Here is a 24,947-nt window from a genome sequence, read left to right as displayed (position 1 = left end):
CCCCACTCAAAAAAACCCTCTCCCTCCTTCCTCTCACGTCCCAGGGCTCTGGTCTCCTCATAAGACCTTCCCATCCAGGTCTCTCTCTTTTCCTTCTTTGTAAAGAATAGTTTAGCCCCTGAAGAGTGTGACAGAAACGGGATTCACTACCCAAAAGTTGTTCATAACCCTCTCCTCCCTTACCTTCCTCTTCTATAGCAGCTGAAAGCTAAAAACTCAATTTCCAGTCTCCCTGGCAACCAAGGGTGGCCATGTGTCCTATCTGGCCAAGAAGATATCATCTGCTGAAAAGGGCTTCTAGGAAAATTTTTTTTGCTTTCTGGATAAACAAGCACAGAGTGGGCTAGACTCTTGCCCTCCCCTCTTATTTCTGCCTAGAATGGGCACAGAAGCCACCTTGTCCAAAAGCTGACAAGTCTGAAAACAAAAGCCAACATGCTATGTCTGGCAGAGCAGAAAGATCAGAAGAGCCTAAGTCTCCAGAGGCATCACTGATTCTACATCAGCCAAGCCCTGCCAACCGCTGGTGAGACAAAATCATCTAAACAGGAGTGGTATTTTTAAGTGTATTTTTCTAATGTTTGCAGCTGAAAGTATTCTGCATGGCTTCCCCAGGTATCTGCTGGGCCAGGAGGAGACTGAGGCAAGTGGTGTTAAGTGCAGATTCATAGCCTCTCTTCCTTTAAAATGTAAATATTCTGTTCATCAAAATATGGTTTTTTTTTTTTTTTGCATTAGTATTGATTTTTACAAATACGGCATTAAAATAGTACTTTCTTGACTTCTGAGTTTCTTGGTGCCTCCTTCAATTTTGTCCCCATGGAGGGTGTTGCCTTCACCTCCCCCCAGTCCTGGCCCTGAGTTTGGGACAAAGTTTGACAGCTTGGACAAAGCTAGAGAAGTTGAGCTGAGGTGGTTTACCTTGCAATGCAGGTCCAAGGAGAGCTCCAAGTCAAGAACAGAATTGGGTCCCTTGAGGGAAACTTGTGTTTTTAGACTGAACTGTCTGGATCACTGCCCCCATCTTTTCTTATTTGGCTAGGAAGACCTAAAAATTCTCTTTAACTAAATGTTTTGAAAGAAATTGAAACCTATGTTTGCCTCACAAAATGAAGTAAAAACCAAAACAAAAAACAACTTGATGAGGAAAAAAAAAACAAATAATCCTATTTTAAAACTGGGCAACTTCTCCAAAGAAGATACATAAATGGCCATCCACATTCAAAAAGATGCTCAACATCACTAATCATTAGAGAAATGCAAATCAAAACCACAATAAGATACCACCTCACACCCATTAGGATGGCTACTAACAAAAGAATAATAATAATAATAATAAAGCAATTATCCTCCAATTAACAATAAATTATAAAAAAGATAATAAGTATTGGTAAGGATGTAGAGAAACTGGAACCCTTTTGCACTGTTTGTGGGAATGTAAAATGGTGCAGCTGCTGCAGAAAACGGGATGGCATTTCCTCAAAAAAATAAAAATAGATTTATCATATGATCCAGCAATACCACTCCTGCATATATATATATCCAAAAGAAACGAAAGCAGGGCATCTTGAAAAGGTATTTGTATACTCACATTCGCAGCAGCATTACTCAAGACAGTGAAAAGGTGGAAGCAACCTAGTATCCACCAGCAGATGAGTGGATAAACAAAATGTGATACACGTACACACCCTCTCAATGGAATTCAGTCTTAAGAAGAAAGGAAATTCTGACATGCTACATGGATGAACCTTGAGGACATTGTGCTAACTGAGATAAGCCAGTGACAAGACAACAACAACGGCATGATTTCACCTACAGGAGGTATCAAGAGTGGTCCAATTCAGATAAAGAGAGTAGAACTGTGGTTGCTAGGGAATGAGGGGAGGAGGAAATGGGGAGTTGTTGTTTAATGGGTACAGAGTTTCAGTTTTGCAGGATGAAAAAGATCAGTTGCACAACACTGTGAATATACTTAGCACTACTGAATTGTACACTTAAAATGTTTATGTTGTATGTATTTTACCACAATTAAAAACTTGGTAAAAAAAAAAAAAAAACTTTTAGGAATAGGGGCTATAAGGATAACATGAAAAAAAGACCCTTTTTTCCTAATTTGTCAATATCAGAAGAAAAACTAACATAAATTAACACTACAGTTTTCTAAACCCTTAAAAAAAAATCTAGCTTTTTCTGTTACCTCTCTGTGTCCTCTTCTAGATCCTGGGTTTCTTTGGTCCAAAGCATACTGCTGTCTTCTTTATTACTGTGAGTTTCTTGTTCTTCTAAATGCCTTTGATCTAGAAACAGTTGAAAGACTTTATTAGAGCAAAAAAAGTTTTTTTGAGAAAACCTGCCTTAAAATGGAGTGCAAAAAAACGAAGGCTAATCAGTGGACCCTGAAGTCTACAAAGCACGAGTTCCCTTCTGCCCAGAAGAGCAGGGGGCCAGGTGGCAATCTGCAGGGTGCCCGTATCCACAGCAGCTGCTTTGGAGGTCTGGGGAGCTCTCTGCCAGGTGAAACTACAGGAAAGCGTTCCTATGCCAAGGCTCAAGAGAGACAGAGGAAAGAAATGGCACATAAAAGAGGCCGCAAGAGACCCAGAAAACAAGTTGTACAGATTTATTTCGGGGGACCACCCTCTTCCCACTTGTTAGATGTTTCCACATTGAAGCCAGGGAAAGAATTTGGGTGGGGAAGGGTAGAGCCCTTTAGTGTATGCCAGGCATTTTACATATGCTTTCCCATTTCATCCTGCCAGAAGTTCTATGAGAGGAAGGAGACTAACGCTTGCTAACTATCTTACAACGTACCAGGCACTGTGCATGAACACCATTAGGTGGAGTTATCACTCTCGTTTGACAAATGAGGATAACTGAGGCTCAGGGATATAAAACAGTTTGTCAGACCAAAATAAGCCATGGAGTCAGAACTGAAGTGGAGTGTGCCTGACTTCAAAGTCCACACCCCCAGGTGTACCACTATGCTGCCAAGGACAGTTACAGCAAAACCTGGTGAAAAGATCATATCCAATTCTTTGCGACCCCGTGGACTGCAGCCTGCCAGGCTCCTCTGTCCATGGGACTCTCCAGGCAAGAATGCTAGAGTAGGTTGCCATTTCCTCCTCCAGCGTATCTTCTTGACTCAGGGATCAAACCAACAACTTCTGTGTCCCCTGCATTGGCAGGTGGATTCTTTACCACTGAGCCACCTGAGCAGCCCGAAAAAGATCTGAGGATCTGGCTTACCATTTGCAGTGCTGCCCGGACGACTTGCTGTGTTCTCATCCAAGGCTGTGGATGAGACCTGCTGCCCCTTCAGGTGCTCTGTCACAACATAAAACAGATCTGCATGTCACGTCATCCTCTGGGGTAGTGGTTCTCAAAGAGTAGCTCTCAGACCCACAGCCTCAGTATCAACTGAGAACTTGTTATATATGCAGATTCTCAGGCCTCACCTCAGACTACTGAATCAGAAACTCTGGGGGTGTGGATGTTTTACCTAGCCCTCCAGATGAGTCTGATGCCTAATGGCACTTGAGAACCACTATATTCAATCCCATGTAACACTAAACACAAACGTAAAAATGATGATCATGATAGGTAGCACTTGCAGAGCAGGTACTATTTCCAATCTGTATACATTAATTCAAGATTCCTTCCTGCATGCATGCTTAATCGTGTCCAACTCTGTGTGACCCCATGGACTATATAGCCTGCCAGGCTCCCTGGTCCATGGAATTTTCCAGACAAGAATACTAGAGTGGGCTGCCATTTCCTACTCCAAGGGAGCTTCCCAACACAGGAACTGAATTCGTGTCTCTTACGTCTACCTACATTGACAGGCGGGTTCTTTACCACTAGAACTGCTAATCTCCTTAATTCAAGATTAATATATTGAATTAATCTTCACAACAACCCTATGAGATTGATCATATTATTGTTATTCCTGTTTGACAGATGAGCAAATTAAGGTAAAGAAAGGAAAAGAAATCCCAAAAGAGAGGGGATATATTATACCTATGGCTGATTCACGTTGAGGTTTGACAGAAAACAACAAAATTCTGTAAAGCAACTATCCTTCAATTAAAAAATAAATTAAAAGAAAGGTAAAGGAATTAGATAGTAATGTGATGGAATTAGGATTTGAGTACAGGCAGTCTAATTCTAAGGTTTATGCTCTTAATCTCTATTTTATATACTCTCGCAAAGAATATAATTTACAATTCCTAAAGAATTGACCACTAGACCAAGACAAGCATCTCCTAAACTCAGTATACTGCTTCACAAGTGTTAGGTCCTCCCTTTCCTCAAAGTGTTCCCCAGAGCCCAGCAGAGAGACAGCTGGGAGGCAGCACAGATGGGTCCCCAGGCTCACTGGCCCTGCTGTGTGTGGGCACAAGTTTCTCTCTTCTAGCAAGTCAGGAAGCAAGCCCTATCTGGCAGCTTCTGGGCACTAAGGGGCCCCATAAAGCTCATGTAATATAATCTGAAACTTAAAAATCCTTGTTATTGTTATCCTTGTTAAAGTAGTCCTTGCTGATCTTAGAGGATTCTAAACGACCCCCTGCTTGAGGCCCTGGACAGAAGCCTGGAGCTTTGCATAAGTGCCCTTCAAAGGAGCAGGTCACTCCCCACAGCTCTCCTGAGAGGAAATGATGACAATGATGATAAGCAATAATCAGGTAGGCACACCCATTATTAGGAGAAACTACTCAGGTGCCCTCTGCCCTTTATCTTTCTGGAAAATTACCGACCCATCTCAAAGTATAAGACATCGTCTAAAAACCTGGCCCAGAAAATTACCATAGGTGAAATGAGGGGGAGTTTCTGCAGAGCACACTGGGATACAGCAGTGCCAAGAGGCTGGGGCCCAGGAGGAAGCCTGTGACAGCTGCCGAGATGCGGGGGCGGTCCACATGCGGACAGCAGGGAGAGAGCAGGACCCAGAGGAAGGGCATCACTGAGGTCACACTGCACAGGAGCCTGCAACTGCCGTCCTCACCCATGGCCAGAAACCAGACGGCACCGAGAGCAGGACACGTGGGGGTGGCCACTCCTCTCACCAGCAGCAGTTCCATTATTACATGAAGGACAGCAACTGGAGAGGAGGAATTTGCAAGGGTGCCATAGTGGGTTCCAGAGGACGAAAGCTGGAGTGGGGTGAGAGCCGAGAGCCTGAGCCCACAGCCCTGTGGCACTGGGGAGGGCTGTGGCGGGGCAACAAGGGCCTGTGACTGCAGAAAGAGAAAGACGCCAGGGAAGGTTCTGGCAGGTCTGACCGCCTTCACCCAAGTTCACAAGGCCAGCAGCCGGGGGTTAGGGGTTGGGCAGCCTAGACCATATCTGTCCACTGAGTCAGACCAGGTGAGGCCTCATTCACCTCTCTCTTCCTGATGAGACACCAGACTTCAGAGATCCTGAAAACCGAGAGATGCCCCTCAGGAGACCCCCTACTGGTCCTATACTAAGAACTGGACCATCAGAGGCCTGATGAAATGTACCCTCTGAGAGTGAGGTCAGCTAGGCTGTCAAGAAGAGAGCAGTCAGTCCTCCCTGCCTGGGGAAACAAAGCACCGGGCCCAAACGCTTCTAACACCTGCTCCGTTTACCCCAGCAGCAGCTCAGCTGGGCAGGGCCCACGGGTCAGCTGCAACTAAAATTGAGTGGGTGTCCCTCAGTCTCTGCCTCAAATGAAAAATTCTGGTGTCATTAGATCTTGTGCCACTGACTTCCCTGCCCTCAGGAAAGGGATTCTTCCACAATGCCAATACTTTAAAATCTCCTGCTAATGGCAGAATGGAAAGCACAGGATGTTTTGGCCCGAGATGCCAGAATTCAGTAGCGCTGAAGTATAGCTAGTTTGGTTCAAAAGGGAGGTGAGAATTCCTTTAATAAAAGAAGTTCATCATGATAAACCACTTGGATGTTGTTATTCCCTCTTAGAATCACTACCGTAGACCCTTAAGGAACAACATGACCACAGACACAGGCCACATATGCTGGCCAGGCTTTAGTAGTAGTCTGAGGCCTATCATTGGAAAACTGCCCCCTCCTGAATCCTGTCCATCCAAGCAGACCTTCACAGGGCCTTCTGCACTAGTGCTCACACCTGAAACAAAGCCCCATACATGGTCCGTGACCACAGCAAGCAGGGCCAGGAAGGATATTCTGGACTGTGCGTGCCTTACCGATTTCGTCAAGCAGCTCCTGAGACGGTGGTGGTAGCTCATCGATGTGATGTTGAGAGATGGCTTCTACGAGTTCTTAAGAAAGATAAAGGGAAAGTGACTGAACACCTTCCTGGACCTGAACTAGACTTGCTAGGCTTCCATACGGATTTGACTTAGAATTTCTCAAGGATGAAACAAGCTAAGACAAGGAGAAATCCTCTTACATGAATAGTCCTATTGAGACTTCATATGTGAATGGCTTTACGCTCGCTTTTCCTCTAAACCCTCTCTTACCTCCCTGCTCACCTCAGTACCACTTGACCTGTGGCCCTCTCCAAGGATCTTTGGGGTAGGTGAGGTATAAATTCTTACTAAAAGGCCAGGGGTCCAATTTGGACCAAGGCGGCTGGAGGAATAAAGAAGCTCCAGACCCGTCAAAATGAATAAAACACAAAGTGGGGGTCTTTCTGTGTAGATTACCCAGCCAGGGGATATGGGAGACCATACTTTGGACCTTCACCTAAGGGATCAATTGTAACAGTAACCAAGACCCCTCAGCACAGCTTGAAATAACTCTATTCCCTTGAGGGAAATTCTAAGACTTATACCAAAGACACAAGACAACAAGATTAGTGGAGCAAAGGCCTTAAGAGCGGTTAAAACTCTCAGACCCTTTGATCTGAAAATTGTCTTCTAAGACTCTATCCTAAAGAAAGACCAGAGGTTCAGATAAAGATTTCTGAAGAGCAAAAATTAGAAAACAACATGAATTTTCAATATGAAAGCACGGTTAGGCAACATATATAGAATGGACTAGTATGCAGTCTATACTTATGAATAATTTTTACTGTCAAGTGGAAATTCTAAAATATATCACTGAAGAAAAAGCAGCAGCCAGAGCTGATATACCATGTTAGCTATGCTAAATATGTGTGTGTGTGTGTGTGTGTGTATAAATAAATAAATATATGGAGGGGTATAGTTCTAAAAACATAAAAAAGATAGGTACCAAAATAGTACAAGTTAAAAAATGATGCTAGAATGGTGGTAGTTTTCTCTTTTAAGTTCTTTGAAAAAAAATTATTTATTTGGCTGCACCAAATCTTAGTTGCAGCATGTGGGATATTTAGTTGCTGCATGCAAACACTCAGTTATGACACGTGGCATCTAGTTCCCTGACCAGGGATTGAGCCTGGGCCCCTACCTTGGGAGCGTCTTAGCTACTGGACCACCAGGGAAGTCCCTTAAGCTCTTCTTTAATCTCCAAGAAAGTCCCTTAAGCTCTTCTTTAATCTCCAAGTTTTTGATAACAAGTATGTTTAATTTGTATAATCGGGGGAAATAGCAGTTTTGTTGAAACCTACTATAGCATCAAAGATGAGATGAAGGCTCTCTTAAATGGGCTTACTAATTATGAGCTTATATTTTAATACTGAACACAGGGTACCTTTCGGCAGGCTCCTTCTCTGAGTGGCACAGCGTGATGTGTCAGGCGCCTTAGCAATGCTGGAGGAACCAGCCCCAGTAAAGGCAGGCAATCTTTTCTATAAATAAGACATAAACGTGGTAATTTACACACACATTATTAAGCTAAAAAGGCATGTTAAGCTCAGTCATTTCCAAAATTAAGCTTGTGTATCATTCATGGACGAAGCCACTTGTTTTGTTGATCGAGTCAAACTCATTCAAATGTCACCTTCTCTTGGAAGCTTCCCACCCTTCTTTGCCTCCACAGCACTCAGTTTTTACTGAGTCCCTCTCACTAGGCTCTGAGCTCCTTCAGGGCAGGGACTTTTTTAATTCACTTTTGGATGCCTATTAGAGGGCCTGGCATAGTGCCTGGCCCTTAGAACCTGCCCTATTGACAGTACATTGAACAAAAGCATACAATTTTTAAATTCCCTACTTCAGAATGAGGCTTTTTGTGAGTCAAATGCCCAAAGAAGATGAGAGTGGTTTTTTCACTGAGGGCCAAACAAGTAATCAGTCTGCCCATAGAATGGTCTGTTTGTTGTTTATTCACTAAGTCGTGTCCAGCTCTTTTGCAAATCCATGGACTGTAGCCCTCCAGGCTTCTCTGTCCATGGGATTGCCCAGGCAAGAATACTGGAGTGGGTTGCCATTTCCTTCTCTAAGGGATTTTCCTGACCCGGAGATCAAACTCGCATCGCCTGCATCAGCAGGTGGATTCTTTATCTTTGAGCCACCAGGGAAGCGACACTATGGTTAGACAACGGATTTTTAATGAGCAGTACCGAGTAAGGAACTTGTAGTTTTCCTGAAAGGACTACATGTGAAATATGAAGGAAAGCGAGAGGGAAACAAGCAAACAGCACGGGAAAGGGGAGGAAGCAAGGAGAAGGCACCAGTAAGTGTTTTTACTGCAGATTACTGGTTCAGGAACAAGGTACAGATCAATCAGAACTCTCTGAGAACTAACCAGAGGAGGCTTCAAGGAAGAAGCAGAATGTAAAATATGGTTAGACTGAAAGAACAGTGCAGATGAAGGTAGCATCATAAGCTATGGCAGAGGCTGGCTCTTTAGAGAAATCGCCAAACATTATCTCTGGTGGGGTGGGGAGAGGAAAGGGTACAAAAGCCCAGGATCCAGTCTAGAGTACAGATCAGAAAGGAGCCCCAGGGAAGCCTGGGGAGGATCCAGCTTATTTCTTCCTTTCTCTGTAAAATAGATATGGAGAAACCTTGACCTTTTGATCACTGACACCTTTGGAATCACTCCATGAGGGTGCAACGCACAGTCTATATACTTACAAGATTAGTCAGTCTAGCAGGGAGAACTTCAGAGGAAGTAAGAAGGGAATCTAGGCTCTTTGCTTTCTCTCGGACACTTGTAAATTTATCAGACAAAGTCTGAGTAGATTCTTGACTGGTCCCGCACGAGGTAGATCCTGTTTTAGTATCCTGAAATGGGATACTCTCAAGGCAGTCCTTATACTGACTAGCAACTGAAGAAAGTGACCCTGTTGTAGAAAAGAGGGCAGTCAGTGTCTGAATACTTTACATTATTTAAAAAGAACAATAACACACACACACACAAAACCCATAAAACTCTGTATCTATAATAGGAATTTCCCAAATTGTCAATAACTGAAATAATCACTGATTTGAGACAAACCTCCACAAGGTATACAAAATGATAGTCTCTAAACTTGGCCATCAAAATAAAGGGAGATTATCTGAACCACAAATAAACTGAAAATAAGGACACTAAAGAGAGGGTATTTGATGCTGGCTGTATGCGGTTACAGGACTCAAACTACGTATTCTTAAGTACAAGATACTGTTTTAAGTTACTAACTCTATAAAAAATCCAATGTGAAAGTGGAAGTGTTAATCACTCAGTTATGTCCAACTCTTTGTGACCCCATGTGGCTCCTCTGTCCATGGGATTTTCCAGGCAAGAATACTAGAGTGGGTTGGTATTTCCTTTTCCAGGGGATCTTCCCAACACAGGGATGGAACCTGGGTCTCCTGCATTGCAGCCAGATTCTTTACCAGCTGAGCCACCAGGGAAGCCCTTGTAGAGAACCCAATGTATTTGCCCAAAATTCAACAGTGCTTCAAGTACAAAGTAGACTTGGCATTCACATGTCTCTATTGCTAGAATAAAAAAAATCTCCTTATAGCTGGTTGGATGGCATCACCAATTCAATGGACATGAGTTTGAGCAAACTCCAAGAGACAGTGAAGGACAGGGAAGCCTGGTGTGCTGCAGTCCATGGGGTCGCAAAGAGTCAGATACGACTGAGCGACTGAACAATAACAACAATAGCTAATCACCACCACCATCACCATCACCACCTGGCCTCCCATGGGATTATCCCCTTCCACTCTGGCCCTAAAGAAACCCCTCTGCACTGTGAGGAAACACCCATCTGCGGGTCTGCGCCCACAGCCTGGCTTCCCACAGCCAGTGAGACGGGGGCTGTTAGTTCCCCTCCCAGAACATCCCCCTGTGAGAGAGTACCTGGGCTGAGCGGGGTACTGACACTAGTAGGTGCGTGGTTTATTTTGGGTGTTTTGCATGAGACTTCCTTGAAAGAACCGTCGTGTTCACAGGAGATACTAGACAGGTCCTGAATGTCTGTCAATGATCTAAAGTATTAAAAGCACAGAGTTACTGGGAGATGCTTAGAAAAATCAAACTCTATATTCCTAAGAGGTACTTTTTAAAGATGCTCTTCACAAAAATCTTTATTTGGCAAGAGGCCAAAATCAGAGAATACTTCAGAATATCCATAAGATATCTATAAGATACTTAAGATATCTTAAAGAGAGTATCAGAGAATATCTTAGAAAGAGATACTAACTTCAAACATATCTCAGCAGCTAAAAATAAACCCCAAAGGTCAAAGTATATTAATGTGGGAAACAGATTTAATCTACCTTAAGTATAAGATTATATTCTTATTATCACTGTATTCCCTTGATTGTAAGATGCTATCAATTTAGATCGCATCATCACAGCAGCTTTTTGGTGAAAGGAGAAACAGGCTCACGTTACATGTATACATAAAAATAGAAGAACACAGAAACTCTTACAAATAAGAAAACACCATTTCCCTAAAACCAAGACTTTGCACAGAATCCTTAAGTAATTTCTGGTGGCCATACATATCTTTCTCTTTCGATTCCTTTGGTGGCTCCTTTAATGTCTCATCTTGTTCGCCTTCAGGACTGTTAAGAGAGAAAGTGAGAAGATGACATAAATCTTCTGTCAGCAGAGTGCAACAACGTGGGCCAAGGGCAGTGTGAGAGGCCGTGGGAAGGACACTGAGCCCAGAGTGAAAAGGGAGGGCTCCAATACTAACTCTGCTACTGATGAGCCACATGTGCACACGCATATCTGGGCCTCTGTTTCCTCTTCAGAGACTAAATAAATACTCTCGATGCTTTAGAGCTGTGGTGTTGGAGAAGATTCTTGAGAGTCCCTTGGACTGCAAGGAGATCCAACCAATCCATTCTAAAGGAAATCAGTCCTGAATATTCATTGGAAGGACTGATGCTGAAGCTGAAACTCCAATACTTTGGCACCTGATGTGAAGAACTGACTTACTGGAAAAGACCCTGATGCTGCGAAAGATTGAAGGCGGGAGGAAAAGGGGACGACAGAGGATGAGATGGTTGGATGGCATCACTGACTCAATGGACATGAGTCTGAGTAAGCTCTGGGAGTTGGTGATGGACAGGGAGGCCTGGCGTGCTGCAGTCCATGGGGTCGCAAAGAGTTGGACAGGACTGAGCGACTGAACTGAACTGAACTGAAAGGTCAGCCCACCTGAAATCAGCCTATGATGCTACTAGCTGAGCAAGCTCCTGAGGAAGTCAATGGAGTACTTTGCTGGGGATGGAGCTTGGAGCAAGAGGCACAGCCACGGGACCTCACCAACTGTGAGGCAGCTTCCTGGCATGGAGGATCAGGGGAGGCCAAGAAAGGCTTGTGTCAAAGAAAGGCTAGAAAAGAATTCTGAAGACAAAGTTGACTTGTTTCTATTTTAACCAATATTTAAGATACATTTTCAATACTCAAAACACAAACTATAAGCCATATCTCATGCTGTTGCTGCTATTGCTACTAAGTCACTTCAGTCATGTCTGACTCTGTGCGACCCCATAGACGGCAGCCCACCAGGCTCCCCCGTCCCTGGGATTCTCCAGGCAAGAACACTGGAGTGGGCTGCCATTTCCTTCTCCAAGATCTCATGCTAAATCCTCCCAAATGTTCCCATATTTATAATCTTTGTAGCAATCGCTTTGAGACCAGTGGTATAAAGGAAAGAGAATGGATTTTGGATTGGGTTGTGACTATTAATTCATTCAAAAAATATTTCTTCTTCTGAGCACAACATAGGACAGTGCTTTCTGGTCCTCCTAATTTACATAAATGACCATATTGCTTGCTTTAACCAGTGAAATGGAAGTGAAAGTGATGTGATTCACTTTGGGGCAGAAACTTTTAAAAGTCCAGTGCACAATTCACTATGTTCTCTTTTTCCTGCCTCAGCAAGAAAGGAAGCATAAAGATGGAGTCTCCCGCACTGTGGATTTCTGAGAGAAAGTAATACAGCACACAACACTTCTGGCCAATCCCTGATGGACATGGAACATGGACACGAAAGCAGTTTTTGTTGTTGTAAGTCACTAGAATCTGGGGGCTGTGTGCTACATACATTAAGTAGCTCAGCTGGTAAAGAATTCGCCTGCAATGCAGGAGACCCCAATTCGATTCCTGGGTCAGGAAGATCCACTGGAGAAGGGATAGGCTACACACTCCAGTATTCTTGGGCTTCCCTGGTGGCTCAGACGGTAAAGAATCCGCCTGCAATGCAGGAGACCTGGATTTGATCCCTGGTTGGTAAGATCCCCGGAGAAGGGAAAGGCTACCCACTCCAATATTCTTGCCTGGAGAATTCCATGGACAAAGGAACCTGAAAGGCTACAGTCCATGGGGCCACAGAGTTGGACACAAATGAGCAACTAACACACACACACAACTAGAAGAGAAATTTGACCAAGGTCGTACAGTTAGAAAAGCAAAGTCAAGATCTGGATACAGATGACAGCTCCTTTTCATGACCCTTCACAATTCTGCTGAACAAGTCCTAACAAATCTAAGCTGCCTAAAGCTTATTGTTATAACATGGTGGCTATTATATTTGAAGAAGAGCAACATATAAATATGGGGCATTGAGATACCAAGGGAACATTTCATGCAAAGATGGGCTCGATAAAAGACAGAAATGGTATGGACCTAACAGAAGCAGAAGATATTAAGACGAGGTAGCAAGAATACACAGAAGAACTGTACAAAAAAGATCTTCACAACCCAGATAATCACGATGGTGTGATCACTCACCTAGAGCCAGACATCCTGGAGTGCAAAGTCAAGTGGGCCTTAGAAAGCATCACTACGAACAAAGCTAGTGGAGGTGATAGAATTCCAGTTGAGCTATTTCAAATCCTGAAAGATGATGCTGTGAAAGTGCTGCATTCAATATGCCAGCTAATTTGGAAAATTCAGCAGTGGCCACAGGACTGGAAAAGGTCAGTTTTCATTCCAATCCCAAAGAAAGGCAATGCCAAAGAATGCTCAAACTACCACACAATTGCACTCATCTCACACACTAGTAAAGTAATGCTCAAAATTCTCCAAGCCAGGCTTCAGCAGTACATGAACTGTGAACTTCCAGATGTTCAAGCTGGTTTTAGAAAAGGCAGAGGAACCAGAGATCAAATTGCCAACATCCACTAGATCATCGAAAAAGCAAGAGAGTCCCAGAAAAACATCTATTTCTGCTTTATTGACTATGCCAAAGCCTTTGACTGTGTGGATCACAAGAAACTGTGGAAAATTCTGAAAGAGATGGGAATACCAGACCACCTGACCTGCCTCCTGAGAAATCTGTATGCAGGTCAGGCAGCAACAGTTAGAACTGGACATGGAACAACAGACTGGTTCCAAATAGGAAAAGGAGTATGTCAAGGCTGTATATTGTCACCCTGATTATTTAACTGATATGCAGAGTACATCATGAAAAACGCTGGGCTGGAAGAAGCACAAGCTGGAATCAAGATTGCTGGGAAAAATATCAATAACCTCAGATATGCAGATGACACCACCCTTATGGCAGAAAGTGAAGAGGAACTCAAAAGCCTCTTGATGAAAGTGAAAGAGGAGAGTGAAAAAGTTGGCTTAAAGCTCAACATTCAGAAAACTAAGATCATGACATCCAGTCCCATCACTTCATGGCAAATAGATGGGGAAACAGTGGAAACACTGTCAGACTTTTTTTTGGGCTCCAAAATCACTGCAGATGGTGATTGCAACCATGAAATTAAAAGACGCTTACTCCTTGGAAGGAAAGTTATGACCAACCTAGATAGCATATTCAAAAGCAGAGACATTACTTTGCCAACAAAGGTCCGTCTAGTCAAGGCTATAGTTTTCCCAGTGGTCATGTATGGATGTGAGAGTTGGACTGTGAAGAAAGCTGAGCTCCAAAGAATTGATGCTTTTGAACTGTGGTGTTGTAGAAGACTCTTGAGAGTCCCTTAGACTGCAAGGAGATCCAACCAGCCCATTCTAAAGGAGATCAGCCCTGGGTGTTCTTTGGAAGGAATGATGCTAAAGCTGAAACCCCAGTACTTTGGCCACCTCATGCGAAGAGTTGGCTCGTTGGAAAAGACTCTGATGCTGGGAGGGACTGGGGGCAGGAGGAGAAGGGGACAACAGAGGATGAGATGGCTGGATGGCATCACTGACTCGATGGACGTGAGTTTGAGTGAACTCCGGGAGTTGGTGATGGAGGGAGGCCTGGCATGCTGCAATTCATGGGGTCACAAAGAGTTGGACACGACTGAGTGACTGAACTGAACTGAACTGAACCATCAATTAACATTACTTCTATGAGTCTGAAACTGTGAATAAAATAATGGCATATACCTTCGTATAGGTTGGAATTGAGACTTGGTCAAAATTTCAGAGTTCTTTCCAAGGTTTTTTCTCATTTGGAACTTTTCTTCACCTGAAAGAATAAAGTAAACGCATTTTTAATAAATTTTTGCAAACCCAGATTATGATTTTCATTCTCTGGAGTTTTCTTGGTCTGGTCTAGAATAATAAATAATCTACATAAACAAAGTGTTTCCTAATTGGGCTTGGATTGAGTACTGTAGAAGAGGTTTTTGCTCTGAAAGTTTATTTTCCTTGCTCAGAGGGGACAACTATATTCTGACACTCAGAATACAATCAAGCCATTTACTGGCTTTTCAGTTATAGCCGCACAGTTACTTCCGGAGACAAATGGTGTTTTGTCTTTTCAGGAAGGCAAACTGACCTGATTCCTGTCAACAGACACCAGGGGGCGTTGAAACCAAGAACTGTTTGTTCATTGAAGATTCCAAGCAGAAAAGAGCATTAGCTGGGCATTCCCAGGATGCTAACTGTGTCTCTTGGCCACCAAACACCACTTAAAGACTGGGGGTGGGGTCCTGAGTACTAATGAGCTAATTCAACTGTCTTCTGTTCTCCTTGGCCTCAAGCATCTCAAGTTCTCCCCAATTCTCAGGAAGATACTTTGTAGGCCTCTGGGCACACAGGACCAGTATCCAATTTTCCTTCCCACATTATACAGCTCTGGTTTATGGAGAAGTGGACACGCAGGCTAGCCTGCCCTATTGGCAAATGCTCATGATCCCCCTGCCATTCTTTAGGTCCAGAAGGTGGCCTGGTAGGCAATGGCAGGCCCACTAGAAAAGTACCACCTTTAGCAAAAGCCAAGATACTGATAAAACCATTTGAATGCAGAGTTCCAAAGAATAGCAAGGAGAGATATGAAAGCCTTCCTCAGCGATCAATGCAAAGAAATAGAGGAAAACAGAATAGGAAAGACTAGAGATCTCTTCAAGTAATTAGAGACACCAAGGGAACATTTCATGCAAAGATAGACACAGTGAAGGACAGAAATGGTATGGACCTAACAGAAGCAGAAGATATGAAGAAGAGGTGGCAAGAATACACCAAAAGCTGTACAAAAAAGACCTTCATGACCCAGATAGTCACGATGATGCGATCACTCACCTAGAGCCAGACATCGTGGAATGCGCAATCAAGTGGGTCTTAGGAAGCATCACTACGCACAAAGCTAGTGGAGGTGATGGAATTCCAGTTGAGCTATTTCAAATCCTAAAAGATGATGCTGTGAAAATGCTACGCTCAATATGCCAGCAAATTTGGAAAATTCAGCAGTGGCCACAGGACTGGAAAAGGTCAGTTTTCATTCCAATTCCAAAGAAAGGCAATGCCAAAGAATGTTCAAATTACCCCATAACGGCACTCATCTCACGCTAGTGAAGTAATGCTCAAAATTCTCCAAGCCAGGCTTCAGCAATATGTGAACCATGACCTTCCAGATGTTTAAGCTGGATTTAGAAAAGGCAGAGGAACCAGAGATCAAATTGCCAACATCCACTAGATCATCGAAAAAGCAAGAGAGTTCCAGAAAAACATCTGCTTTATTGACTATGCCAAAGCCTTTGACTGTGTGGATCACAATAAACTGCAGAAAATTCTGAAAGAGATGGGAATACCAGACCACCTGACCTGCCTCCTGAGAAATCTGTATGCAGGTCAAGAAGCAACAGTTAGAACCGGATGTGGAACAACAGACTGGTTCCAAATAGGAAAAGGAGTATGTCAAGGCTGTATATTGTCACCCTGATTATTTAACTTCTGTGTAGAGTACATCATGTGAAATGCTGGACTAGATGAAGCACAAGCTAGAATCAAGATTGGGAGAAATATCAATAACCTCAGATATGCAGATGACACCACCCTTATGGCAGAAAGCAAAGAACTAAAAAGCCTGTTGATAAAAGTGAGAGAGGAGAGTCAAAACATTGGCTTAAAACTCAACATTCGGAAAACTAAGATCATGGCATCTGGTCCCATCACTTCATGGCAAATAGATGGGGAAACAGTGGAAACAGTGATAGACTTTATTTTGGGGGGGGGCCCAAAATCATTGCAGATGGTGACTGCAGTCATGAAATTAAAAGATGCTTGCTTCTTGGAAGAAAAGTTATGACCAACCTAGATAGCATATTAAAAAGCAGAGACATTACTTTGCCAGCAAAGGTCCATCTAGTCAAAGCTATGGTTTTTCCAGTAGTCCAGTGGTCATGTATGGATGTGAAAGTTGGACTATAAAGAAAGCTGAGCATCAAAGAATTGATGCTTTTGAACTGTGGTGTTGGAGGAGACTCTTGAGAGTCCCTTGGTGAGCAAGGAGGTCCAACCAGTCAATCCTAAAGCAAATCATTCCTGAATATTCATTGGAAGGACTGATGCTGAGGCTGAAACTGTAATACTTTGGCCACCTGATGCAAAGAGCTGACTCACTAGAAAAGACCCTGATACTGGGAAAGATTGAAGGAGGGAGGAAACGGGGACAAGAGAAGGTGAGATGGTTGGATGGCGTCACCAACTCGATGGACATGAATTTGAGCAAGCTCTGGGACTTGGTGATGGACAGGGAGGCCTGGTGTGCTGCAGTCCATGGGGTCACAAAGAGTCAGACATGACTGAGTGACTGAACTGAACCGAACTGAAGACACTGAAACCCCACCAGTGGAGAAGCATCACGTTTCTCCTTCTTGCTACTCGCTTCAAACGCCCTAGCAATCATAAATGAATTTCTAATAAGCACAATGCAGAGCTGGAGGGGAAGTTAGAGATTTGAGAATCTAACTCTCTCTTTTATTTTATACGAAGGAAAGGTGGGGCCCTGGGGTAGAATGACATGCCCAAGATGCCAAAGGTCATGCAGAAAAAAAATCAGCAGCAGAACTGTGTGTGGAACCCAGTGTGTATCCAACTGTTACCTCCGTTGTACTGCCTGGTATGGAGAGGATGCATATCAGAGCCATAGTGGGAAAGCAGGAAGAGAAGGGCTAAAAGGAGGAAACGGAGTAGAAATCAGAGGCTTTTCCACATACTTCAGATGTTTGCAGCCAACTAGCCATGGTTTTCTGATCTGCCTGCTCCATAATTTCTCTCTCCTACTCACCCCACTTTCAAACACAAGTGAAGTGGCCATGCACAGGTCAGGCTCACACAGAGAGTGAGTGATCATGGGCAGAGGCTCCACACAAAGAACTTGAGGGGCCAGAGACCTAGGTTTGGGAACTTCACATACATATTTTCCTGAGAAATTAACTGTTAATCTAAAAGCTTACAGCTTCTTAAAATGCTTGCAACTGTGAAGGAGGCCTGAATCGGGTTAGAGACGCAAGCTGGAGTATGCAACAGGAGGAAGGGGGTATGTTCAGAACCTAAACTGCCCAGCCTGGGTTCAGACAGTGGAGACATGACCATAGACCGAGCTGCATGGTTCACGAGATGGATAACCCTGGTTTTAAAAACAGATGGTTACATGCCTTAGAAGAGCGAAAGTGCACAGTTTTTAAAATGTCTGTGTCAGTACCTCTGGTCCATTTATATCTTGTCTTGTGCCACACCCCAGCTGCTGATCCAAGGTTAACTTCCCGTGTAACAGGCAGCAATTGCTAAGTTATACAGAACCCAAGGCCCAGAACAGGCACGATGTTATACTGACTGTAGTATTGGCTATTATTAACCCTTTGCTAAGATGTCATGCACGCAAAGGAAAATGATGGTAAGACTCAGTCTTCTGGAGTAGAGAAGGACACAGAAACCTAGTACTGGTTGTCACCGTGTCAATAACCAGCTGTGAGGCCCAGGCCAGTCCATCAGGTCAGCTCAGCACTGAAATCTAGGGAAAGAGACCACAAGGGAAAAGAGAAGCAGCAACTGCTGTAACGTTTGCTATATGAATGCAAGGTGGGGGGACTTCCCTGGTGGTCCAGTGTTTAAGACTCCACAATCACAAGGCAGGGGGCCTGGGTTCCATCCCTGGTCAAGGAATTAGATCCCACATTCCGTGACTAAAGAGTTCAAATCAGGAACTAAAGATCCTATGTGCCGAAACTAAGACGTGGCACAGCCAAATAAATACATACACAAATATTTATAAATAAATAAATGGCAAAGTTGAAAAGAATGCAAGGGGAAGTATATAAATAACATGATGTATGGATACCATGAGGCTAGTGAGCAGCTGGGGATTCATTCTAATGAGGGGAAATCACTGAGCCTAAGTTTTCTTATCTGTGAAATGAAAGATCTGGAAGGTTATCTCTAAGGACCTTTCCAGCTCTAAACATGTGTGATCCGACAGAAAGGGAACAGGAGGGATTCTCAAAGGAATCTGCCCTGAGGGCGTATTACCAGAGGCTTGAGGTCGGGCACAAGCATGTTGAATTCCTTCAAAGTCTTCATCAATGGGACTTGAGGTCTATAAAAGAAAGAAAGAGCAAAGAAAGGAAGTTCACTAGAGGAAGATGCATCATCAAAAGATGGGGAGAGGATTTCTTGATGTTCTTAAACTCTGAAAATCTTTAAAGGTTCCTGCATCTTTTATAGAAAAAGAACAAACCTTCTTCACAGACATTAAGAATTTATTTGTACTATATGTTCCTCCTCAACAACAAGCCCTCCTCCACCTCCCATTGTGAGGTGGGATTGGGTTACTTTTCCCTTCTTTATATAACTATCCCCTCTCCTCACTCCAACCATCCAACAAAGATGTTTTAATTCCTGGGAGCTTTACTAGAAAAGCCAAAAAAGGTAGGAAAGATGGCCCAGGCTCTAAAGCTACTCTATGGGGTGAGAAGTCAGAACACTGGTTCCTTTGAGGAGAGGAGTGGGTGGGAGGAAACACAAGGTCTTCTAGGGGATCAGGAATATTCTATTTCTTGATTTAGGTGCTGGCTCCATGAGTGTGTTCAGCATGTAAAAGTTCATGATCTGTACCCTAAAGATGCGTGTACTTTCCCCTGTTACCCCTTTTGTATACATGTACATATATACGTATATAAACTTTATATTTTTTATTAACCATTTTCTTAATGTCCCAGTCCACAGTAATATTAAGAATGTTCAAAGGACTGATTATGGAAAACTGCTCTAACTGAGTTTGCAGAAGTGCCGACAAGGGAGATCTATGCTTTTTGATGCATCACTGAATTCTTCCCGTCAGTCAAATGTGGTGATTGGCATGTACAATTCTCTTTCCTCCACTCTACCTTCCATATTGGTAAAGGGCCCCCAGAGGTGGCAGGTTAGGGGAGAGAGGAGGTAAAAAGTACAAGAGTAAATAAAAGACTCCCATGATTTTCATTTTATAAATGAAAATACTCTCTGCACAAACAGGTTCTTGCAAGAGCCAGGCACATCCCAGAGGAAAGGCCGTGTACTGGACAGCCTCACGTTCCCTGCGGACCCTGTGCTGCTGTTCCTGGCCCTCCCACCACTAAAGCCTGTCAGTCCCGGGCTAACTCCCTAGGCTGCTGTCACCAGTGCTTCTTCACGCAGAGCAGTAACAGCAGGCTGCCTTCTCTCCCCCCAAGAAAGGACTGCGAATTAAGCAACAAGAAGGAACAGGTTTTGAAAATGAAGTACAAAGTGCTGCACAAATGCAGGAACCACAATCCTGTGGTAAGACCTTCATTATGAAAAATCTTACTTTTCACACGTTTTTTTTCAAAACATATGAAAACACTGATAAATTGACAGGATATACTTTTACGTATAAGCTATTTTTCTTAATAAAAATAATTTTAAAGGAATAAAGCAACAGAGAAAGCTGGAGATGTACTTTATCCTGAACTTTGTAAATTTTTACCTCTAGAGCCAAATTTTCTTGAGCAATTGAGGAGTAAAAATATTCATGGTCTGGAGTTAAAAATTCATCTGTCATGTCTTCAGTGTCTTCAGAAGACTCTGGTGAACAAGTTGATTGTGCAGACTGACCCTATTAATAACGCAGGAAATCACTTTTCAGTTGGTGTTTATTGTAAACAAATCCCTTTAGAGCTGGCTGCAGTGTTAGTAACAGGGCATCTAAAATCACCCTGCAGTCGGGTTGATGCTCTCAGAGCCCCTCCCGCCACGTGCGCACTGCTGCCCTCCTTCTGCACAGCCAGTCATGAACCCCAGAGCAAGTGTGACAAATCACAGTCCTGAATCTCAACATCCTTACCTGCACAATGGAAGTAGGGGAGGATGGGCAACCTTTTTGCTCTGAAATTCACAGGAAGAAGAAAGGCCCTAGACAATTCAAGCTGCGGACTGAATTTACATACCCTGATCCCCACGGGCACAGACACAGTCCATGTGCTGGAGTCAACTCTAGGCTGAGGCTGCTCAGACCTGGGACTCCTTCAGGTATTCCCATTTAAAGGCAAGAGAAAGAGCATGATTTTAAAAATAGCAATGCAATCTCAATAATAAAACAGGGATTTCCCTGGTGGCCCACCAGATAAGACTCCATGCTTCCACTGCAGGCAGTGTGTGTTTGATCCCTGGCTGGGGAATTAAAACCCCACAGCCATGCAGCCAAAAAAATTTTTTTAATTTAGAAAAAAGGGAGAACTATTTAAAAAATGAAATAATTTAAAGTAAGTTACTGGGATTTCTCTGGTGGTCCAGTGGCTAAACACACTCCCAATGCAGGGGGCCTGGGTTCTATCCCTGGTCAGGGAACTAGATCCCACATGCTGAAATTAAGACCCAGCACAGCCAAATAAATACATTAATTAAAAGCAAGTTATTTCATCGGCATCTCTGCTCTGCTCCTTCCTTTTCTGCTACTTCTCTACGTCCAGCCCTCATTACCACGTGGCCAGACAGCTGGCTCCTTTCCTTACCTTCAATCATCTCTTTGCAGAGGTTTTGTGGTTTTTTTCCCTGGACACTGCCTTTGCCACACTTCCTCTTTTGTGCACTTAGCAGCTGCTTTCCTTGACCTCTCATATCAAATTAAAATTTCTCAGACAAGCCTGGCCTCCCACACCTTCCCCACTTCCCTGAAAGACCTGCTTCTCCAGCCAAGCCAGTATGCTTAATGTGGTGCGTCCTCCCAGACCTCAAGGGAAAGAAAGAATAAGCTGCCCTGTGAGTGGTCTGTGTACTGATTAAAATACAAAGGTATATTCTTTGAAAAGCCTCAAATGTTATCACAATTGGCTTTTTACATTGTTTATTCTCAATTGCTGTTTATATTCTTCCATGTCAATGGTGATTACAAATTTTGGTTCCTTACGCTGGCTGGACCATGGCCCAATTGCACACTTGAAGAATGCATTAAATCCCTGAAGCAAGGCTGTAACCCCAGCGCAAATGCTGGGAAATAACTGAATCCTAGGGATCTTGCTGAGACATAGATTTCAGGCATGAACACACTCCTTCCACTGAGCTGAGAGCTGAATTTTGGTCTTAAATGACATCCCAGGCAAAGGTACTCTCATTGCAACCCTGGCCCTGCTTTTCCTACTTCAATCTGACTTCAGTCATGAGCTTTGGTAACTGACCTCACACTGAGCTTTACGAGGTGGTCTTTTCTACACAGTTAGACAGAAAGCTTGGGCTTCCCAGGTGGTATAGCAGTAAAGAATCTGTCTGGCAATGCAGGAAACACAAGAGACGTGGGCTAGATCCCTGGGTCAGAAGATCCTCTGGAGAAGGCAATGGCAACCCATTCCAGTACCCTTGCCTGGGAAATCCCATGGACAGAAGAGCCTGGTGGGCTACGGTCCATGGAGTTGCAACGAATTAGACACGACTGAGTTACTGAGCGCGCACACAGACAGAAAGCTCAAGGGTCAGAGCTGAATCTAACACTGTGTTTTCCCCAAGCTCCAATATACACAGTGCTTTGAGCTGAACTAATTCAGAACGTATTAGACAGGGAGGAAAGACTTCTTCATTCATGTCAGAGACATGAGGGCACATGCTCCAACAAAAAAGAACTACTACAGATATTTCAATATCATAATACGTAACAACCCAGTTTTACCCTACTAGGTCTTTGGGTTTGAGTTGGCTCTCCAGCTGTATGACTTACGCTGTAAGACTTCTCAACAGCCACAGATGCATCCGAATTTGCTTGAAAGACTTCACTGTGCTCTGGCTGCTCATCTTCTCTGGGGGGCAGGTGCCTGATACCTAATGATTATAACACAATAATTGTCATTCAGTCATTTTTAAATGGCACGAAGGGGCAAAGGATAGTGTGAGAGAGGAGATGCTTGCATTTTCTGCCAAATGCAACCATGTGTCATGCCAGATTCTGTCCAGACAGTGGAGACTGTTAGGTTAGCCTGGCTCTAGCACGTGGCCGTGAATCATTCTCCCTTTTAAATACCAAAAAAATCCATTCTAAGCTGAATGGTAATTTTGGATGTACCTATCCTTGATTTTCAAACAACTGTGAAATGATATCTCATGCCCTGACTGCAAGCAAATTAGCAGGTGGAAAGATACAGCATGCAGTTTTCACCCACAAATCTATAATAAAGTGATGGCAGTAAACATCATTTGTCTCTAGGTTCCTCAGGCACAGACTCTCTGAGAGATGGTGGAATTTTTCTGGCCTAAAATGCAATGCAAAGAAGTTGGCAGTAGGGGGTGGCCTGCCACCAATGCCCTCTGGTAGAAGGTTCAATTCTTTGCCAGGTTAGATCCAGGAGCAGGGTCAGTGCATGGAGACTATTTACTCATTTGGACAAAGCAATCTGCTCCAGTAATAGAAAAACTTGCGAGTCTCTAGACTTTTTCACCTGTCTGAAGGACAGTGGGATTAGATGGGTGTGCTACTTTCGCCTGGAATTCAGGATCCCCGGATAGACAGGAAAGGAGAGAAGCCAAAGGAAATATTCTAGGAGCTTTACTTATTGTTGAGAGCTGACAACTTGATAGAGCTCACCTACCCCAATTCCTCCATCTGAACTTACTGGTGAAACGCTGAGGCCCTGACTGTCTGCCACGCTGGTCACTGCTGTCTGTTTGGCCACACTTGTCATTTCCTCCTGGCTCATCACTTTTCTTGAGATAGTCTGCAGCTTGCTGCCAATCCATATGCTCGGAGACCCTAATGGGGAGCTGCGGCAGGGGGTCAGGCTCATTTTCAGCCTCACTGTCTAAAGCCACACCACTCCGAGGATGCCAAGGAGGTACTGTCAGCTGTCCAGTGGCTGCTTTTGCTGCCATTTCTTTCACTTCCGCTGGATGTAAGAGAAAGCAGCATTTAAAACAGCACTGTGAATGCTGGAAACAGAAGCTTTAGTTCCTTAAAGAGTTCCGTAATGGTTTATAGCTTATATTGTCACAATTATTCCCTTTTTAGAACTGCATCATCCTTAGCTTGGCTTGAAACAGAAAAGAGAAGAGAACTAATAACAGAGTGAGGGACAGGCAGACTTTCAGTTAGTTACAGCCCTTTATGCTGAATTAGACCAAACGGCAACAGAAATTTGTAGACAGACCTTCTCTCTGTAAAGATTTCGTAAGAAAATGACATGTGAAGCCCCTAGCCTGCAGAAACTAACGGAAGGCATTCTATTTGAGTTTCTATAGCCTTTCTAGACCAGACTGAGCTCATATTTTGGGAGTATGTATATATATGTGTGCATGTGTGTTTTCCTCAAAATTTTCTATCCTTTTTCAGTGTCACTTAGCATTACTATCAAAAAACATAGATGCTGTATTCTTTTAAGCTCATAAGATTAAACTGATACAAAAGAATAATACCCACAGGATAGGTGAAAGTGACACTGGAAGCTCTCTACCTTAACAACATTGTAAGAATCTATACCATGTATTTTTTTTTACTACATTTGTTACACAATATACATGTATACACATACACAGAGTGTAGAAAGATTTCCTATATAGTCCAGAGATTTAAAAAAGCACTTCTCTTTTACAGTTTGTAATCAGAAAGGTCTTACTTTTAAAATGGAATGATCTAACAAGAAAAGAATATGAGAAGACAGTAAAGATACTTTAAATTTCATTCTGTCCAACAGAACCCATGGCTTTATACTCACTTTTCCATTTTAAGTGTATCTCTCCATCATCTTTGTTATTTCGTGACTTTGCGTTATAGATTTCAGAAGACACAGATTGCATACTGATCCTGAATTGCATGTATTTGGGGGAAGAGGGCAAGTGAACACAAACACATCAGTTTACTCAGGTTCCTGACACAACCCCAAGTCCATGAGCCCACCCAGAGGCTGTCCCCTATTCTCTGAGCTGTTCTGAGGTTGCACTGACTCCTATGCACCACCAGGGGGCACCAGACCCCCTCCAACACTCAGCCCACAAGGCTGTAC

General features: G+C 43.5%; 1 protein-coding gene across 28 annotated transcripts in view; it reads right to left on the bottom strand.

The window, feature by feature from the left end:
• Window positions 1-24,947, bottom strand: part of TEX14 (testis expressed 14, intercellular bridge forming factor) — a 150,175-nt gene that overhangs the window by 5,515 nt on the left and 119,713 nt on the right. For 21 of the 28 annotated variants that reach the window (XR_015148326.1, XR_015148328.1, XR_015148327.1 and 18 more), the window contains 13 exons: window positions 24,660-24,748; window positions 23,565-23,834; window positions 22,676-22,776; window positions 20,456-20,584; window positions 19,000-19,066; window positions 14,635-14,716; window positions 10,806-10,868; window positions 10,159-10,286; window positions 8,943-9,151; window positions 7,618-7,714; window positions 6,189-6,263; window positions 3,247-3,324; window positions 2,198-2,297 (listed from right to left, as the gene is read on the bottom strand). Coding sequence is in view for 24 of the 28 variants with exons in the window: in XM_086360656.1 (XP_086216782.1) it covers window positions 2,198-2,297; window positions 3,247-3,324; window positions 6,189-6,263; window positions 7,618-7,714; window positions 8,943-9,151; window positions 10,159-10,286; window positions 10,806-10,868; window positions 14,635-14,716; window positions 19,000-19,066; window positions 20,456-20,584; window positions 22,676-22,776; window positions 23,565-23,834; window positions 24,660-24,748 (1,488 nt within the window). In the remaining 4 variants the exon portion in view is untranslated. The remainder of the gene's footprint in view (window positions 1-2,197; window positions 2,298-3,246; window positions 3,325-6,188; window positions 6,264-7,617; window positions 7,715-8,942; window positions 9,152-10,158; window positions 10,287-10,805; window positions 10,869-14,634; window positions 14,717-18,999; window positions 19,067-20,455; window positions 20,585-22,675; window positions 22,777-23,564; window positions 23,835-24,659; window positions 24,749-24,947) is intronic. The other 7 variants (XR_015148329.1, XM_086360672.1, XM_086360669.1 and 4 more) reach the window with 1 other exon arrangement.

Source organism: Bos grunniens, chromosome 19 (assembly GCF_055505025.1).
Source record: "Bos grunniens cultivar Pamir isolate PY7600 chromosome 19, Bosgru_T2T1.0, whole genome shotgun sequence".
Classification (NCBI taxonomy): Eukaryota; Metazoa; Chordata; class Mammalia; order Artiodactyla; family Bovidae; genus Bos; species Bos grunniens.
The sequence above is the reverse complement of the archived record's forward strand: the minus strand, read 5'-3'. Positions and strand labels throughout refer to the sequence as shown.